Source organism: Corapipo altera, unplaced genomic scaffold (assembly GCF_003945725.1).
Source record: "Corapipo altera isolate COAL_440 unplaced genomic scaffold, ASM394572v1 98, whole genome shotgun sequence".
NCBI lineage: Eukaryota > Metazoa > Chordata > Aves > Passeriformes > Pipridae > Corapipo > Corapipo altera.
In genome coordinates, this window is record NW_020884914.1 from 6,994,293 (window position 1) to 7,010,623 (window position 16,331).

At 43.9% G+C, this 16,331-nt stretch overlaps 1 protein-coding gene across 1 annotated transcript in view; it reads left to right on the top strand.

Moving 5' to 3' along the window:
- The window catches only part of CUNH16orf71 (chromosome unknown C16orf71 homolog), a 94,700-nt gene that overhangs the window by 840 nt on the left and 77,529 nt on the right, over nt 1-16,331 (top strand). The window contains exons 2-10 of the mRNA XM_027654892.1: nt 1,595-1,754; nt 5,165-5,281; nt 6,245-6,739; nt 6,895-7,071; nt 9,052-9,148; nt 9,552-9,684; nt 10,617-10,760; nt 11,171-11,242; nt 13,090-13,443. Coding sequence (XP_027510693.1) covers nt 1,595-1,754; nt 5,165-5,281; nt 6,245-6,739; nt 6,895-7,071; nt 9,052-9,148; nt 9,552-9,684; nt 10,617-10,760; nt 11,171-11,242; nt 13,090-13,443 — 1,749 coding nt within the window. The remainder of the gene's footprint in view (nt 1-1,594; nt 1,755-5,164; nt 5,282-6,244; nt 6,740-6,894; nt 7,072-9,051; nt 9,149-9,551; nt 9,685-10,616; nt 10,761-11,170; nt 11,243-13,089; nt 13,444-16,331) is intronic.

A 16,331-nucleotide genomic window follows, 5' to 3' on the forward strand; every position in this document is an offset into this window, starting at 1 on the left:
CAGCCCTGAAACCAAGCTCTGTCTCCCACCATTGCCTGTGTCTTCTCAGCTGCTCCCTCCCAGCGACGCTGTCGAGGTGGATGTGACAGCAAACGTCAGTTCTAGTGACACGGAAAGGCTCAGGATCTTATGTCTCAATTAGAATCATAGAGTCGTTAAGGCTGGAAAAGACCTCGAAGATCATCAAGTCCAACCTAAGACCTAATACCTCCATGCCCAAGCTCTCCAGAAAGTGCCTGTTGTGGTTATTGCTGACAAGTCTTTGTTTTAAACACTGCTTGCTCCCACTGAAGATGAGGCATTAGCTGACTGATAAGTCAGATCCAGCGTAACATCCATAACTTTGGGATACTGACCTCCCAAATAATCACAGAGTACTGCACCAGGCAGTTTATTTTATCTTCATGGGACTCCTATTTTCCTTAACATCCTCTGCTCGCTGTCGGAGCACTGTACTCCAGCCATGGAAGTTTTCTCCTCCTTACTTAAATCAAATTCAGGGGTTGTCCCAACAAAACCACTGTGTGGATATGGACTATAAGGTATTTACAGAGGCAATTGCAAGTTATAAAGGTCCCCGGGCATAAGCTGAGTTTAACCTCATGTTTTGAGGATTTTTATTGCCTACGTCAACGCAAATAACAGTGACATCACTTGAACAGTTATTTCAGTCCTCAACAACACACAACCTTTGATGATCCCTGTGAGTTTCTTCTGATTCTGGGTCTTCTATGATTCTATGGAACCTCCGAACCTTTCTTGCCCCAAAAGAAATCATTTACTCTCATGTTTAATTGCCCAGAAAACCATGCAATTGTAGCATAAAATGTAAAGGTTTTCAGTGAGGATTAATTATCTGATTTCTTAGTACAGCTACATCCCCTTCTGTGTTGTCTCAACTCCTCATGTACATCAAGGAAAGAATCCACTTTAGAAACACTTTGAGAGGTCAAAATCCAAGAACATGCTGACTCTCAACTATTTTTTGTTTAAAAATCCAGTGAAAACAATAGCAAACACAAACCAGTGTTCAAGGCCAGGTTGGACAAGACTTGGAGCAGCCTGCTCTGGTGGAAGGCATCCCTGCCCATGGCAGGGGGTGGAATGAGATGAGCTTTAAGGTCCCTTCCAACCCGAACCATGCTGGAATTCTGTGACTCTATGATCATTTTATCTGTCATTTGAGCAGTGAGGAAGGGAACGGTAGGGAAATAGGGAAGACAAGTGAAATCCAGCTGAGAGCAGAGGTGTCAGCCTGTCTTTGTTGTGTTCCTTCCCTCTCCATGCAGGCAGAACATGGGAACATGCTTTAAGGGAACACAGTTACAGCAGTCTGGCTAAGAACCCCAAAAAGTACTCTCAAAATGAGAGGCTCAGCTGCCTCTGGGGTGTGTGTGGTAAGCAGGGCAGAAAGCTCGTGAACCTCTGAACACAGGCGGGAAGGAACAGTTCCAAAAATGCAGATTGTATCATGCCCTGGGAGTGCTGAGAATTCCACTGCCCTTACTGCACGTGCTGTGCTCTTGTTTTGTGCTGATGTTACCCCTCGTTCTTTGGTGAGGTATCCTTAAGCTCATCTTTCATTTGTTTGAAGGGAAGCTGTTCCAATGGCCTCGGAAGGGCAGAGTGAGGATGCAGAACATCCAGCTGAGCCTCCTGCAGCTCCCGTGCAGAGTGACAGACCATTCCAGTGGGGATCCATACTCGCTGCAGTGAAAGACCAGCTCCCATCTCTGGACTCCGAGTCCTCCACAGTAAGCACTGAAACCTGCCTTTCTTCACACTGCCTCAGAAAAGTCTCTCAAAGGCAAGAGCAGGTGACCTTAGGCAGGTGTCTCAGAGTGCCTGGGGTGGTGTTCTGAATGGGCTGCCTGTCCTGGCTGTGTAACACTGTGCATTAATCCACAGCCTTTTGGATTATACTCAGTTGTCAGAGAGTCACTGCCATCTCCTCTCTCTGTAGTCTTTGGAACCTGCCCCTCTGCTCAGGTGAGACCCCACCTGCAGTGCTGCCTCCAGCCCCAGGGTTCCCAGCAGTGGAAGGACATGGACCTGTGGGAGAGAGTCCAGAGGAGGTCACCAGGATGATCAGAGGGATGGAGCAGCTCTGCTGTGAGGAAAGGCTGAGAGAGTTGGGATTGTTCAGCCTGGAGAAGAAGAGGCTCTAGGGAGACCTGAGAGCCCCTCCCACTGCCTAAAGAGGCTCCAAGACAGCTGGAAAGGGACTTTGGAGAAGGACCTGGAGGGACAGAACAAGAGGGAATGGCTTCCCACTGCCAGAGGGCAGGGTTAGATGGGATATTGGGAAGGAATTGTTGGCTGTGAGGGTGGTGAGGCCCTGGCACAGGTTGCCCAGAGAAGCTGTGGCTGCCCCATCCCTGGAAGTGTCCAAGGCCAGGTTGGACAGGGCTTGGAGCAACCTGGGCTAGTGGAAGGTGTCCCTGCCCGTGGCAGGGGGTGGAAGGAGATGAGCTTTAAGGTCCCTTCCAACCCAAACTATTCTGTGATTCTCCAGACAAGAAGTATTTTCAGGGAAAAGGAGAGTAGTGGGCATCTTACAGAATGAACCCACATTTCTTCTTAGTTTGTTTAGTCAAAAATTTGGTATGAAAGCAGGATCCTGCTGATTTACAGTGAAATGATAATGTTTTATGCTTGGCAGTATTATGCTGTTCATTCCAACAATGTACTTGCAGACAGTAGGCCTGTTGGTATGATTTTCTATCTATGAGGGTCACAGGAAAGTGATAATCCTAAAGACTTGATGATCCACTGGAAAAAAAACATTTGGCAGATCTTTCAATCCTGCATTCTGCTTCTTTTTACTGCCTGTAATTCTCCACAAGCCCTGTTGCCTTTTTGTGCTTCAGTTTTACGTGCAAAGAATGAGACTGAGAGATATTGTGCAGAATTCTTCAGTGTGATATGTTTTTCACTTGCTGGGGCTGGGTCAGCTTGCTCTTGGCTGTTCCAGATTTCTGTTCATATGCAGCATCAGTCTGGTGCAAATAAAAAAGTGCCTTCCACTCTAGTTCAAGATGCTCTGGCACTGACTTTCCTGAGGGGATGCTGTGTTTCAAGACTCTATTATTGGTGGCCTTTTGTCCAAATAAAAATATTTTGTTAATTTTCAAACATGTATAAACTTGAAAAAATAATTTTGAACACACAAAGGATATATTTTATTCCGTCTTATTGTGGCCATTAATGGTACAAGGGGAGTCTTGTGGGCAGTGAAGGAAATGCCTCCAAGAGCTATTTATCACTTATCATTATCAGTGATCTGAAGCACTGTGATCTAGTGGATAGAGTGTTGACAGAGATACCATGACTTGATTTCTGCACCTGGATCTGTCACTACCGTGGTGGGCAAACCATTTTGCCTCACAGTATCTCAGTTCCCCTCTACCTATTTAAAACAACCATTGCATTTTAATATGTGTCTGTATAGTCTAGATTAAGGCCCAACACTGGAATTATTTGTAGGCTTTCTTGTTGTGTAATTGTACAATAAGGTTAAGAAGGAGGAAAAGCTCCACACTTTGGGGCCAAATACCATTGTGTCACTCTAAACCCCACTGAACCTTTCTTTTTACTTAGGAACAATCTCCAATTTCTCTGTTTCTATTTAAAAATTCCTGCTGAAGGAACCGAGGCAATCTATTTGGCCCTTCATTTGCATTCAAAAGATCTGGTTGTATAATCCCTGTGCTGCTGAACCTGCAATTCCAGTGTTGCACCTTTGTCTGAGCGATTCCCACGTGCCTGAAGATCCATTTATGCATCTGAGATCTGTGACCTGAATGTGCTCTGCTCCTGCCTCTGAAAATGGCACTGACAAATGTGTTTTATGCCCTGAAGTACCTTCATTACCCTGATAGGCAATTTATTAAGAGGAAAGGTGTTCTGTTGGAGTTTTCTTCATGTTAAGGAAAGTTAATGATACCAGAAAGAATGCTCTGCAGTGAATTCCCAAAAATGCACACTTGCAAAACAAAAGGGACAAGCAGGAAAGCTGTGTCCTGACTACTGAGGAGGTCCTTAATCTCCCCTTGGTGTCCATGCATAAGTATTCATCTCCAATACACATCTTATGTTTAGAAAAGGGATTTTCAAAGCTGTTTAAATGCTGACCTACCAACCACAGATGCTGTTTGCATCCTGAAGAGTGGATGTCAGGGTCCTGGTTGCAATAAAAAGCCTTCATGGCCCTGCCCATCCTCAGCTGGGGCTCTCACTCACATGTCCAGCAGCTCTGCTCGGGGCCTTCATTCTCTCTCTGAGCTGTGTTGGAGAAGGGCTGGTTTCTGGTTGAGCTGGACTTTCATCTGTGAATTAACTTTCAGGCTTTACCTCTGACCTGTCTCATCACCACAATATTGCCTTATCATGTAGATTTTTTTTGCTCAGCCTTGTTGCTACCCCTGGTCTGTCCTGCTTGTTCCTCTTGGGTGCTGTGAAACTGGGCTTGACCTGGTGGGGCCTTGCCTTTCCAGTCATGAGCTCCCCTTCCCTTAGAATCACAGAATCCCAGAATGATTTGGGTTGGAGGGCTCTTAAAGCTCATCTCTTTCCAAACCCCTGCCATGGGGGTTGGAAACCTTCCACTAGGTTGCTCCAAGCCCCGTCCAACCTGGCCTTGGACACTTCCAGGGATGGGGCAGCCACAGCTTCTCTGGGCAACCTGTGCCAGGGCCTCACCACCCTCACAGGGAAGAATTTCTTCCCAATATCCCATCCAGCCCTTGCTTGTGGCCATGGGAAGCCATTCCCCCTTGTTCTGTCACTCCAGGCCCTTGTCAATAGTGAGCAGCTCTGCTCTTGCCACTGATGGTGAGTGAGGTAGGCACAGAATCTCTCAGGAGTTAGAGAACTTCCCACCCTTTTCATTGCTCTGCTCAGAGGGATGTTTGTCACCAACCTCCATGGAAATTCAGTGTTTTACATGGTTTTTACAATTGTAGCTTGCTCCAACACTGGGTGGCTGTGAGACAGCCTGGGTTGGTGACTGTTGGGCTACTGGACTGTCTGTTGTGCCTGCAAAGAAACTTCTTGGCTCTGCACTTCGAGGGGTGACAACATGGGAGCTGTCACTGCAAACCAGATATTCAGGCAAATATTACAGTCACCTGTTTAATTTCTCTTTTTTTGTTCTTGTTTTCAGTCTGATTGTGAGAGTGGTGAGGAACTTTTCATCTTCCAGCGGGAGCTGCCGAACTTAATTCCTGACCTTTCAGAAGAACTGATGATGTTTTCCCTGGAAGACTCCAACGTGCAGGTTGTGACTGTTGTGTGGGGGCTGTACTGCTGTCACCCCTCTCTTCTGGCTGTCTCCAGTGTGGGCATCTGCTGGTGTTGGACCTATTTGACTGAACTATGTGACGGAAAAGCTTAGCCCCCAGTACTTTCTCCCACTAGAAACTAGATCTTTCTCTCTCTTTATACAGTTACTCTTTAAAGTTTTCTCTGTTCTTGAGATTTTAGAACTTTTTTGTCCTGTCTCCTGGCAGTTTTTATTGTCCTTTTACTGTTTGTTTTTCCTGTGCACTAGCGGTGCACATTAACCCTGTGGATTGATGCCTGAATTTTTCAGGGTTTTAAATTGTTTCAGCTACCATTTTATGTGTCTAGAAAATGAAGAATTATTTAGGACAGTGCAGAAAGGGGGACAAGTATGAAGTTTACTCCTTGAACAGCTTTTCTGGGAGAAAATTATTACTTTGCTCCTGTAGTGATGAGTTCATAGAATCCCAGAATGGTTTGGGTTGGGAAGGACCTTAAAGCTCATCTTGTTCCAACCCCCCCTGCCATGGGCAGGAACACCTTCCACTAGCCCAGGTTGCTCCAAGCCCCATCCAACCTGGCCTTGGACACTTCCAGGGATGGGGCATCCCATCTCCCTGGAAGATTAGCCATCATGAGAAGCTGGAAGAGGAGCCAGCTGACCCTACCGTTCCATCATGGGAAGACTAACTCCCCATTGTTTATCTTGGTGTGAGAGGTGTCCTACAATGAGCACGTGTAAGGAAAAGAAATTTCAAGGATGTTTAGCACTTCCTGAAATTAAAGTTTCTGGAAAGTAAACAGTCTTACTGTTTTCCATGATGGATGTGGTGTGGGTTGTTTCCATATGGTGTCTAAGTTGGACCTGTTGTCTTCCAGTCACTTTGTTTTGGTTTATTATCTGCTTCTAAAGCTCAGGGAGATATCATTTTCTGCACATGTGTGCTTTTTCTACCTGTAGCAAATCCAGGAAACAGAAAGACAACCATGGGAAATCTGGAACGGAGACCTGGAAAGTTTTGGCTTTCAGGAAGAAACAGATGGTACCCAAATCATTGCAAAAGAAGATGTACAAATGATTAAAGATGAGACTTGCAATCTTGCCAGCCAGACTGAAGAAATACCAAACCAAAAGGGAGCTGTTCTTGAAGAGTCTCTTGCAGATTCCACAGATCACCTTGAAGAGAAAGAACTGGGCAGGAGACAGGCCAGGGAAACAGGGAGCTCTTGGCTTAATACAGCATTGTCTGTGGAAGGGCTGTACAGTAAAAAAGAGAGAAAAAAGTTGATAGAGACAAAGATACTCTCCAAAACCATTCTGGAGCCATCTCCAGCCCACCCAGAGCAGGATGTCAAACCTCCCTCCTGTGGCATCAACAACAGTCTAGAAAGAATTGCAAAGGGAGAGACCTCCTCAGATGAGCATCTTGGAGAAGTGACCCATTTGTCACTGCAGGTGAGTGGCCCCAAGAACAAACTTTGAGGGGTGGGGGCACAGTGCATTGCTTGCAGAGTCCCACTAAAGCGAGGAAATGAAGTGCCAACTTCTGCACATACAGAGGGTATGTGTTCTGTAAGCTACCAAAAGCTGTCTCAGAGCTGTCATTGCAAGTCCATCTTGGTGGCAAAACCAATGGATCAGCAGTGTGGCTCCTGGGACCTCAGGAGAGCCAACCACAGCCTCTGTCTCTGGAAGCGCAGGAGACTCTTCTGGTTCCAGGCAGACTTGGCACTAAAACAGGGACCTTTCTGGCCTTCCAGTGTCTGGTCTTTCCTGTAGTGCTGGAGGTGAGAAGAGAAGGTGGTTAGGATTGTTCCTGAAATCCTAAATCTCTTCTGCCTAAGGCAGGTCCTTAGTTCTGTGGGATGACCAGCTTATGTGTTAGCTGAGATGTGGCCCAGCGTGGAGAGATGGTTCTCTTCAGTACTATAGTTATAGGTCTTCCTTTATTGATTTTTGAGTTCATTAGGACTTAATCAGCACAGAGCATGACCTGATATTTCTGTTCAAAGCCTTCCATAGGTCAGAGTACAGATATTTCCTTTCATCTACATTCACAAAATATACTTTTTAATGTTAGAGCTGTTCCAGTACAGGCAAAGAATGCAGCTGCTTGCGTGTGTGTTAAATTGTGTTGCCTCATTGGAGGGGATCTTTTTCAGGTGGTTCTGGGTTTAATTCCCATTTCACCTCATGTAAATCAGTTGCTATATTAATTCAGGAGGCATCATTTGCCTTTCAGAACCTGTTTGATATCAGTGACTTCAATTAGCTGATGGTTTTGGTTGGGTACTGAGACCAGGTTCAGTGTGTTCTCACTTTGATTTGGAAGGTGGTTGTTACTTGCCAGCTCAGCAAGGTATTTAATTTATGTCAAGTTGTTAAAACTCATATACAGTTGCTTCTTGATTCATATCAGTTCATTTGATTTTTTCCTTAAATTCCTTTCTATGTTAGAAATGGAATTGTGCAAATCTTAAATTCTTTTCTTCTGGACCCTGTCCAGTACCTTCCAACAGTGCTGTTCCTGGTAAGACTTAAGAGTCTAAAGCTTTAATAAAGCAGGTTAGATGATATTTTGATCTTTGTTATTATAATGGTTTGTTCTTCAGCACTATTAGTGAAAGAGAAGCTTAGTTCTAACTGCATCATAATAAAATAAATGTATGTATTGTCTTTCTCTTCGGGCTTTTTGATAAAACAGAACCTGTGATGTAGTTCTCAGTTGTCAGTCCTTTCTTGCTGTTCCAGACCAATAAATAATGGCATTGTTGAACCAGTATTAGCTTTGTGTTGGTGAGAGACTTCAGCTTGTTACTCTCATCAGCTGCAGTGTGTGGTGTTAGAATAGAGCTAGTCAGGGTTCAGGTATGTGTGAAGATTTATTGCTCAGGAAGGACAGAGAATCTTCTCTGAAACAAGAGGGGCAGATGACAGAGGTTTTACAAGGTGAAGCTGCTGGGTTTGGAATCTGCTTCTGCTTTCTAAAACCTGGGAGTGGTTATGAGAAATGCATGTTTGCTGTAGTTGTGACATTGTTGTCACGATTGACAGCCCCCTTCCTTTTAGTAAAACTCATGAGTACTTCTAAGTTCTGGTGATGATATTTCAGATGGATGTGAGTATTTTTGATTAAACTTCACATTTCAACTGATGTTCAGAGGGGAAGCAGTCAGTGTTTTAAATGCATGTGGATTTGTCATGGCAGCCTGGTTCTCATACCAGAGTTAGCAGTGTGAGTGTGCCCTCAGCCAGGTGTGTGGGATTCCTAGCAATGAAATGGATGATCCCATATTCACTGTGGAATAAGCAGCTGGGAGATTGTATCTGTAGCCAAGATTGCTGACTGTACCTAGGGGAATGGGAATTTACCCTGGTCAGAAGTTGGAGAGGGAGGAAAAGGCTCAGAGCCTCATCTCAAAGAATGGAAAAGCCAGAATTCCTTCTCTTATAAGTGGCAGTGAGAAGTTCTCAGTGTTATTCAGGGTACATGTGCTTGGTCTTGGACCAGGCCATTTTTTAATCTCTTTCACTGTCTCCAGGGATTTTTTGTAGCCTATTTCAAAAGGGTTCATGCTTGTCAGTGAAAAAACCTCAGCAGAAGTAGATGAAGCAGCTGGAGAGATGCACTGTCCAAAGGGATATAATAAATCCTTCCTTTCCTTCCAGCAGTTCCTTGTGGAGCTGCTGAAAGCAAGCTGGCAGTGAAGTTAGGGATGGTCTTTTGGGAGTGAAGTTTCCATCACATTTCTATTGTCTTCTTTCAGAATATTGAGAAATGGGATCTAGATAAGAATCTTGAGGAGCTGGAGCAGCAGAGAGATAACACTCATGCAGAAGTTGCTTTCTTCTCAGCAGATTGTGGTAATATTACTAAATTAATACCAACTTTGCTGAAAGTGTATAAAAATAAATAAAACTCAAGTTCCTGTGTTTAAGTCATTCCCTGCAGCATGATTTTGAATGTTGAAATCATAGTGGGGGTTTTTAATCCCTCTAAAACATGTTTAATTAGCTTCCCTCAAGATTTCATCTGGTCTTCTTAGTCTGAAGCCAGTGCTTCGTGGCCTGCCATGGCCTAAGAGTGGATCAGACAAGCTGGATGAAGGTTTGAAGGGAGTCAGAGCCAGATGCCAATAATATCTTTATCCTTCCCCTTCTGACAGGCTGTAGGAAAAGGGACAATGTGGAAATGAGGAGCGGGTGTTTTGGATGATCCCGTGGCAGGAGACCCCAACTGGTGATTCCTTTTGTTGCTCTTCCGTAGAGACCTTCAGGAGGAACTGTGAGCTCCTGAAAGAGCTGGAAGAGCTGTGTGCCAGGCAGTCCAGGACAGTGTCTCCTCTCTGCAGGTGGCTGCCAGCCAAGGCCTACTCCTTTCAAGAAGAGCAGGACAATAAGTAGGTCCTTTTCTGTCACATAGCCCAGGTAATCCTGGCTGCCCGTAGGGATACTGGGAACTCCCTGTCTTCTGGAGGTGCTGTTCCCTGTGGCCACTGCAGAAAGCTGATTCCATAGTTGCAATATGCTACAGGGATGTTAATGGGAAAAATTAAGACTCAGTCATTCCTATACATTTGATGATAAACACCTGAGCATTACCCATCAAGCACCACCTTTGTCTAGGCCTTACTTGAGACAAACGAGAAAGGCAGGAAAACGAGGCTGAGCTAATTATCATCCTCCACATTATTTTGTCATCCAAGCTACCAATTTCTTTTTATTGGTACTACAATTTAGGTAAAATATACAGGATGGTTTTTTGTGGGTATCAGCGGAGATGTCAGGGCATCATGGAGGGTTCTGTGTGAAAGAAGTGGATTTTCAGGCTGTTCAGAGCAAACAACATCAGTGGTGTAGGCACAGGGGAAACAATAGTGAAAAAGCCTGTGGAGTGGAAGGTGGGAAGTATCCTCATTGCCAGAGCAGAGAGAGCCATGAAGGTGATTTGCACTTTGTGTGCTCTGAAGGATGAAACAGAACTGCCAAAAGTGGCAGAGAGGAAAAGGGAGACCTTTTCTTTCACATTGACACAGCTAATTGGTACCATAACTGCCTGCCTTTGTTCTACAGAACTATTTGATGTTGCCAGATTTTGAGAACTAAATATCCCTCATCATCCTGCCTGTGATCTGTATGCCTGGGGGAAGCTGAATCTTTGAATTAAGCTTTGAAAGGTGGTTGATAGTAGACAGAAGTATAGTTGGAATCTGTATGGTAGCCAAGCACAAAGCTCTTTTCTCAACCCAGTTTTGATCCTAATCCACACTCTGCAGGACTTCTTGTCTGGATAAGGCAGAGGACATGCTGAAATGGTGTTTTCTGTATGCAGGGATGTTGCCTTGCCATCATCCTCACTAAGTTCTCTGAGAAAGAACATAAGATTACAGAGCCTGCCAGAGCCTGCAACTGTGTACTTGGACTTAAGAGATGATGAACCACAGAACTCAGTGACACTCCCTGAAGAAGAACAAAGGTAAAGCCTGGATTTATACCACTTTATTGGTAGTGAGAAATAAGTAACAAAAAGTGGGAAACTGAAACCTCCTCTCTGCATTGCATGGTTGTGAAATGTAACTTTAAAACTGGTCTTTTCTTCCACACTGTCATCAAAAGAAACCTTGTAGTTAATAAACAGCTAATAGATAAGAAACAGGTAACACATTTTGATCTGGTTGCTTGAATATTTTAATTTTTTTGCTAGAGTAATAGTGTGAAGAACTATCCATAACACCTGGAGTTCTTCTCTGAAAGTCTCTCCCTTTTTCTAATTTTCTAAATTTGTATTTTATTTATATTTCATATGTATATGTTCAATATAATTAACGAAGAGCCAACACCCATTTGGAACAGAGTAAACTCATGTGGTCTGATTTGTTTTACAAGTTCAAGTGACAGCTCCACCGAAGAAGAAGAAGAAGAGACTGTGACAATTAAGGATGAAGCAGAAAGCAGAATGTAAGATTCTTTACCATGACCCCAGGTCAAGTGATAGGATGTTGATTCTTTCTGGAACTAAAATAATTGCCCTAACAGTGATTTGAGTGAAAGCTGGAGTACTGAAATATCTCCATTTCTGGTCTTCACAGCAAAAAAGCCCAGTAATGAAAGTGTTTGTCTGGCCCCAGGAGATCACTTTTTCTGTTGCATGGTAAAGGTACCAAAGGTAGAAAACAGTTGTTGATCCTCGAGGCAGTGCAGCCCTTGCACCTGTACAGCTGCAGGGGAACAACTCAAAACTCAGCTGGAGTAGCCCTGGGTGGCTGGGAAATGGGACTCTTTCTCCAGACCTGTTTGAGTGACACAAGAACTGTCCTTTAAATGACTCACAGTCAGTCTTTGAAAATGTTGTAGGGAGTTGACTCAGACAAACCTTTATTTTTTAGAAAAAATAAACCAGGCTAGAATAGATAGAAGTTAAAAGAGGATGTTGAATACACTGTGTGGGCAGGGATGCTCCCAGTTCTCCTTAATTGGAGGGGGAAGGGGAAAGAGTGTGATAGATGGAATCCTAAACTGTAAATTCCTCAATAGGCACAGATGTCAGCCTTTTCCTGTTACTAAACTCAGGGCTTGATTCATACCCATAAGTTATGAGACATTTGTTTAATGTGAAGCAGAGATGTCAAACCTTAAGGATCCTCCTGCATTTATGCTGTGGATTCATTTCAAAGTCTGCTGTGTGTAAGTTCACTTCACAGCAGTGCAGAGGACCAGCAGGACACATGTATTGTTGTGCCAGCCAATTATACTTTTTTTCTAATGGGCTGAAAGAAGAAATGATTTGACAAGGAGCAGAGCCTGAACAGTATCATTTAGGACATCTAATCCAAAATCCCAGAGGCAGGGATGAGGTGATGCTTGGGGAACTCTCCCTGGCACTGACTCAGATTCAACAGTTGCATCAGTGTAAATCGAGTGATGGAGAGCAGAGCTCGGTTGGTTGGATTTTGATTTGCTTTAGTGTTGCTTAAGAACGTACCCAACTGAAATGCCTGGCAAATATTGCTCAGATCTGTTTGTAAATAAAGAAATCCTCTTGGTCTCAGCAGGGCAAGATTCTGATTTCATTCACAAGGGGTCAATGCCATTTTCACTCTTCTCTGGATGGAATTATTAAACATATCCTATATATTCTGTAGTACAATATACCTAGGATGCTGAGTGCTCATACACACCACCAACCTACAGCATTACTGTCCAACCCAAACCAATGGCTGCTCAGGCTGTGTACTCTTCAGGTACAACTAAAATAAGGTGTTTTATTTGCTCATAATCACCAGATGAGATACAAATTGATTCTAGCAGGTGACTTGGGAACAGAACTGCAAAATCACCATATCTGTCCACTATGTCATGACCAGACTTTCCACAACAGAATATATCACAATAATGTAATTGCTGACAGTTTAGCAGTCTCGTTAACTTAGAGGAGACATTGGTTAAGCCAAACACTCAGAAACTTTTCTTCTGTAGGTATTTGAATCCCAAAAATGGACAAAAATCTGTAGGCTCTGATTTCCATGCCAACGATACATTTGTTGAGGGCTCTTTTAGTAGGTGTGTGTTGTGCCTGAAATGCAGAAGAGGTAAATAAATTGCCATTAAGATAAATTCTGTGTTCTGTCTCTGTGGTGTTTTGTGTCACCTGAGTGCTGTTGCTGCTATTACCAACAGTTATCATTCCTGTAGATGCCCAGCCCTTGTTTTGTAGCTGTTACTCATTTGAGAAGTTCCTCAGAGATTGAATTTATTCATATAATGCTTTGTCTTGCATTAAATTAGGTTTTTATTTCCTTTTATAGGAGGAATTGCTCAGGGAAAAGCCTGTTACTGCAACAACTCCGAGCAGCCCGTAAGGAGACCTCAGAGCTTCTTTGTAAAACATCTACTCCAACTGAAAAACTGGATCCAGAAAGTCTGGAAGACAGAGGTTCCTCTAGTATAAGTCAAACCCAATATTGTAAAGTGAGACAAGAGACAAATAAGGTGGTTCCCAGGAAACTAATGAGATTGGAACCAGAGAAGAAAAGTCCCCCTTTGTCAAACTGTGGGGACAATGAAGCTGACATAGAAAAAGGAAACAAAATGGAAGCTGAGAAGGTTCAGAATTCAGGAAATGCTCCAGAGTGTCCTCTAACTACAACAGAATTGCCAAGGTATCCCACAGGAAAAGTCATCAGTGGTTTTGATTGTTGTCTAATTGTCCAAGATTAAAGAACATTACTTATCTGGTCTGTGAGCTGGAGCAAAAGGGTGTCTGGTTTTGTTACCTGAAAAACAACAGTCCTGGCAGCTCCTGCTGCAAGGTTTAGAGGAAGCCTGAGTGGATCAGTGAAGTGGCCTGGGATTAGTTGTGCTATGGCACTTCTGACATTATAAATTTAGCCTTTTTCTTTAGTTTTTATTCTGTAGAAGAGGAGGATAACAATATTGGTTTCCTTTATGAACAACAGCACTGAGGTTTCATAAGCACAGCATCCTAGAAAATAGGTCTGGAAGGGTCAATCTCCCTTTACCAATACAGAGTGAGGTAAAATCTAATCCTTTCCTGGCAGATCTTTATATAACTTGGTCTTGAAATCCTCAGTGGTGAGGATTCCTTGACTCCCAGGTAGTACATTTTGCTACTTAATTATCTCTACAGTTGTAAAGGTTTTCCTTAAATTATCCTCTCTCTAATTTAAGCTTGTTTTTTTTGTGTTCCTGGAAGGAATGGGAAATAGTTTATTTCTGTTTCTCAATATCAAACACCTTTTACAAACTGGAAGATGTATCAGCCTCCCCTTGTAACATTTTCTTCCAAACAAAGGAATTCTGATACTTTGCCATCAAGGAAAATGCAAGACCTTGGAGGGACAAAGTACACCCATGAGGAATACCAAAGGAATACCTTGAAAAGCTTTAAAAAGTAGAAATAAGAGTGATATCAGTTGAGGAAATAGCAGAGTTATTTGGGCCTCTGCCTCCTTGGGCTTAGTTTAATGTTGTGTATTCTGCAGAAGGTCTGATTTTAAAGTGAAATCAGGTGGTTGCCTTGTGCACCTGCCCAGCTGTTTGGGAGAGCTCCATTATACTGACTTTTCAAAGGTTATATTCTGCCTGCTATTTTCAGACTGAAATGACTTTGACATATGAGCCCTGGAAAGAATCAGGATGTGCCTGCTCTGGAGACTGGGACTGTTTCAGAGTTAAACAGTTGCCGGCCCTGCCACTTAAACACCTCAGCTCCTGTGTACTTGCTTTAAATGGCAGATGGTTGGTTGCAGGGTTTTTTCCTCTATGGAATTCCTGACATTAAAGCTCATTGCTTCCATCAGGAGTATAAAACTCCATTTTGGCTACTTGTTAACCTGCCACAGAGATGGGAACCCACAGCTAGGCAAGGAGCTGGGTTAGTTATTGTCCAAGTAGTAGCTCACAATGAAAAGGTCTGTGGCAGATTTTGGAACATTTAGTTTGTCCCCCCAAGTTCCTTAAAATGATCATCTCACTTCATGAGGATCAGCACGGCCAAGTCAGGTATGGCAACACACTTTCTGAGCCCTTTTTAATTAAGAATGGTGTGAAACAAGGCTGCGTTCTCGCTCCTACCTTATTCACAATCTTCTTTAGCATGATGCTCCAAAGGGCCACAGCAGACCTCGATGATCAGGATGGGATCTACATCTGATATCATACTGATGGAAGTCTATTCAATCTAAGGCGTCTGAAGGCCCACACCAAGACCGTAAACCATCTTGTCCAGGAGCTGCTTTATGCTGATGACGCCGCCCTTGTCACTCACACAGAAGCAGCTCTGCAGCGTTTAACATCCTGCTTTGCAGATGCTGCTGAGCTCTTTGGGCTGGAAATCAGCTTAAAGAAGACAGAGGTTCTCCATCAACCTGCACCTCAGGAAGTCCCCCATCATCCCCACATCACCATTGGCCAATCAGAGCTCAAATCAGCCCAGCAGTTTAATTACCTTGGTAGCCTCATCTCTTCAGGTGGTAAGATTGATGGGGAGATAGACAACAGGTTAGCAAAGGCATATAGTGCTTTTGGAAAACTCCACGAAAGAGTATGGCGTAATAAACACTTGAAGAAAAGCACCAAGATCAGTGTTTACAGAGCCATAGTGCTGTCTACTCTTATATGGATCTGAATCCTGGGTCATCTACTGCCACCACCTGCATCTCCTTGAACGCTTCCATCAACGCTGCCTCTGAACAATCTTAAACATCCACTGGTCAGATTACGTGACCAATACATCTGTTCTTGAGCAAGCAGCAGTCACAAGTATTGAGGCCATGCTGATGAGAACACAGCTGTGATGGGCAGGGCACGTCTCCAGGATGAAGGACCAACCACCGCCTCCCTAAGATCGTGCTTTATGGTGAACTTGCCACCGGCTGCCGCAAGAGAGGAGCCCCGAAGAAAAGATTCAAGGACTCCCTGAAACAACATCTCAGCCTTGGCCATATTGATCACCAGAACTGGTCTACTCTGGCCTCCAATCGGGAGGCCTGGAGACACCCCGTCTATAACGCTGCTGATGCCTTTGAGAACACACGCAGGGTCACTCCCGAGGAGAAAAGGCAACGCAGGAAGAACCGTGTCTTGCAGAATACACCATCTAAGGAGTCTTTCTGCTGTGCCTTCTGCAATTGGATATGTCTGTCATGTATTGGCCTCATAAGTCACCAACGTGCCTGTAACAAATGTGGATAAAGCCTTCCCAAATCTTCGTTCGTGAAGCCCAGCCATGATGATGATGAGCTCACAATGATTTTAACTGATTTCAGTTGTCTTTCTTGCTATTCTCGTTATTTTTGGGGTGCCTGGGGCTGGAAGAATTCAGAAGAAATTGAACTCCATGGCAGAGGAAATCTTCCTGCAGGCATCGAAATGTAGAAAGATGGAAGGTCTTGGGTCAGGGAAACTTGTCACTGTCTTATCCTATAGCAGATAGGAAAGGAATTGGGGTTAGACTGAGAATTTTGGTGTGGAGATGGGGAGTGAAACGTCACTAACACATCTCTGCTTAAAGGAATTTTGATCTCCA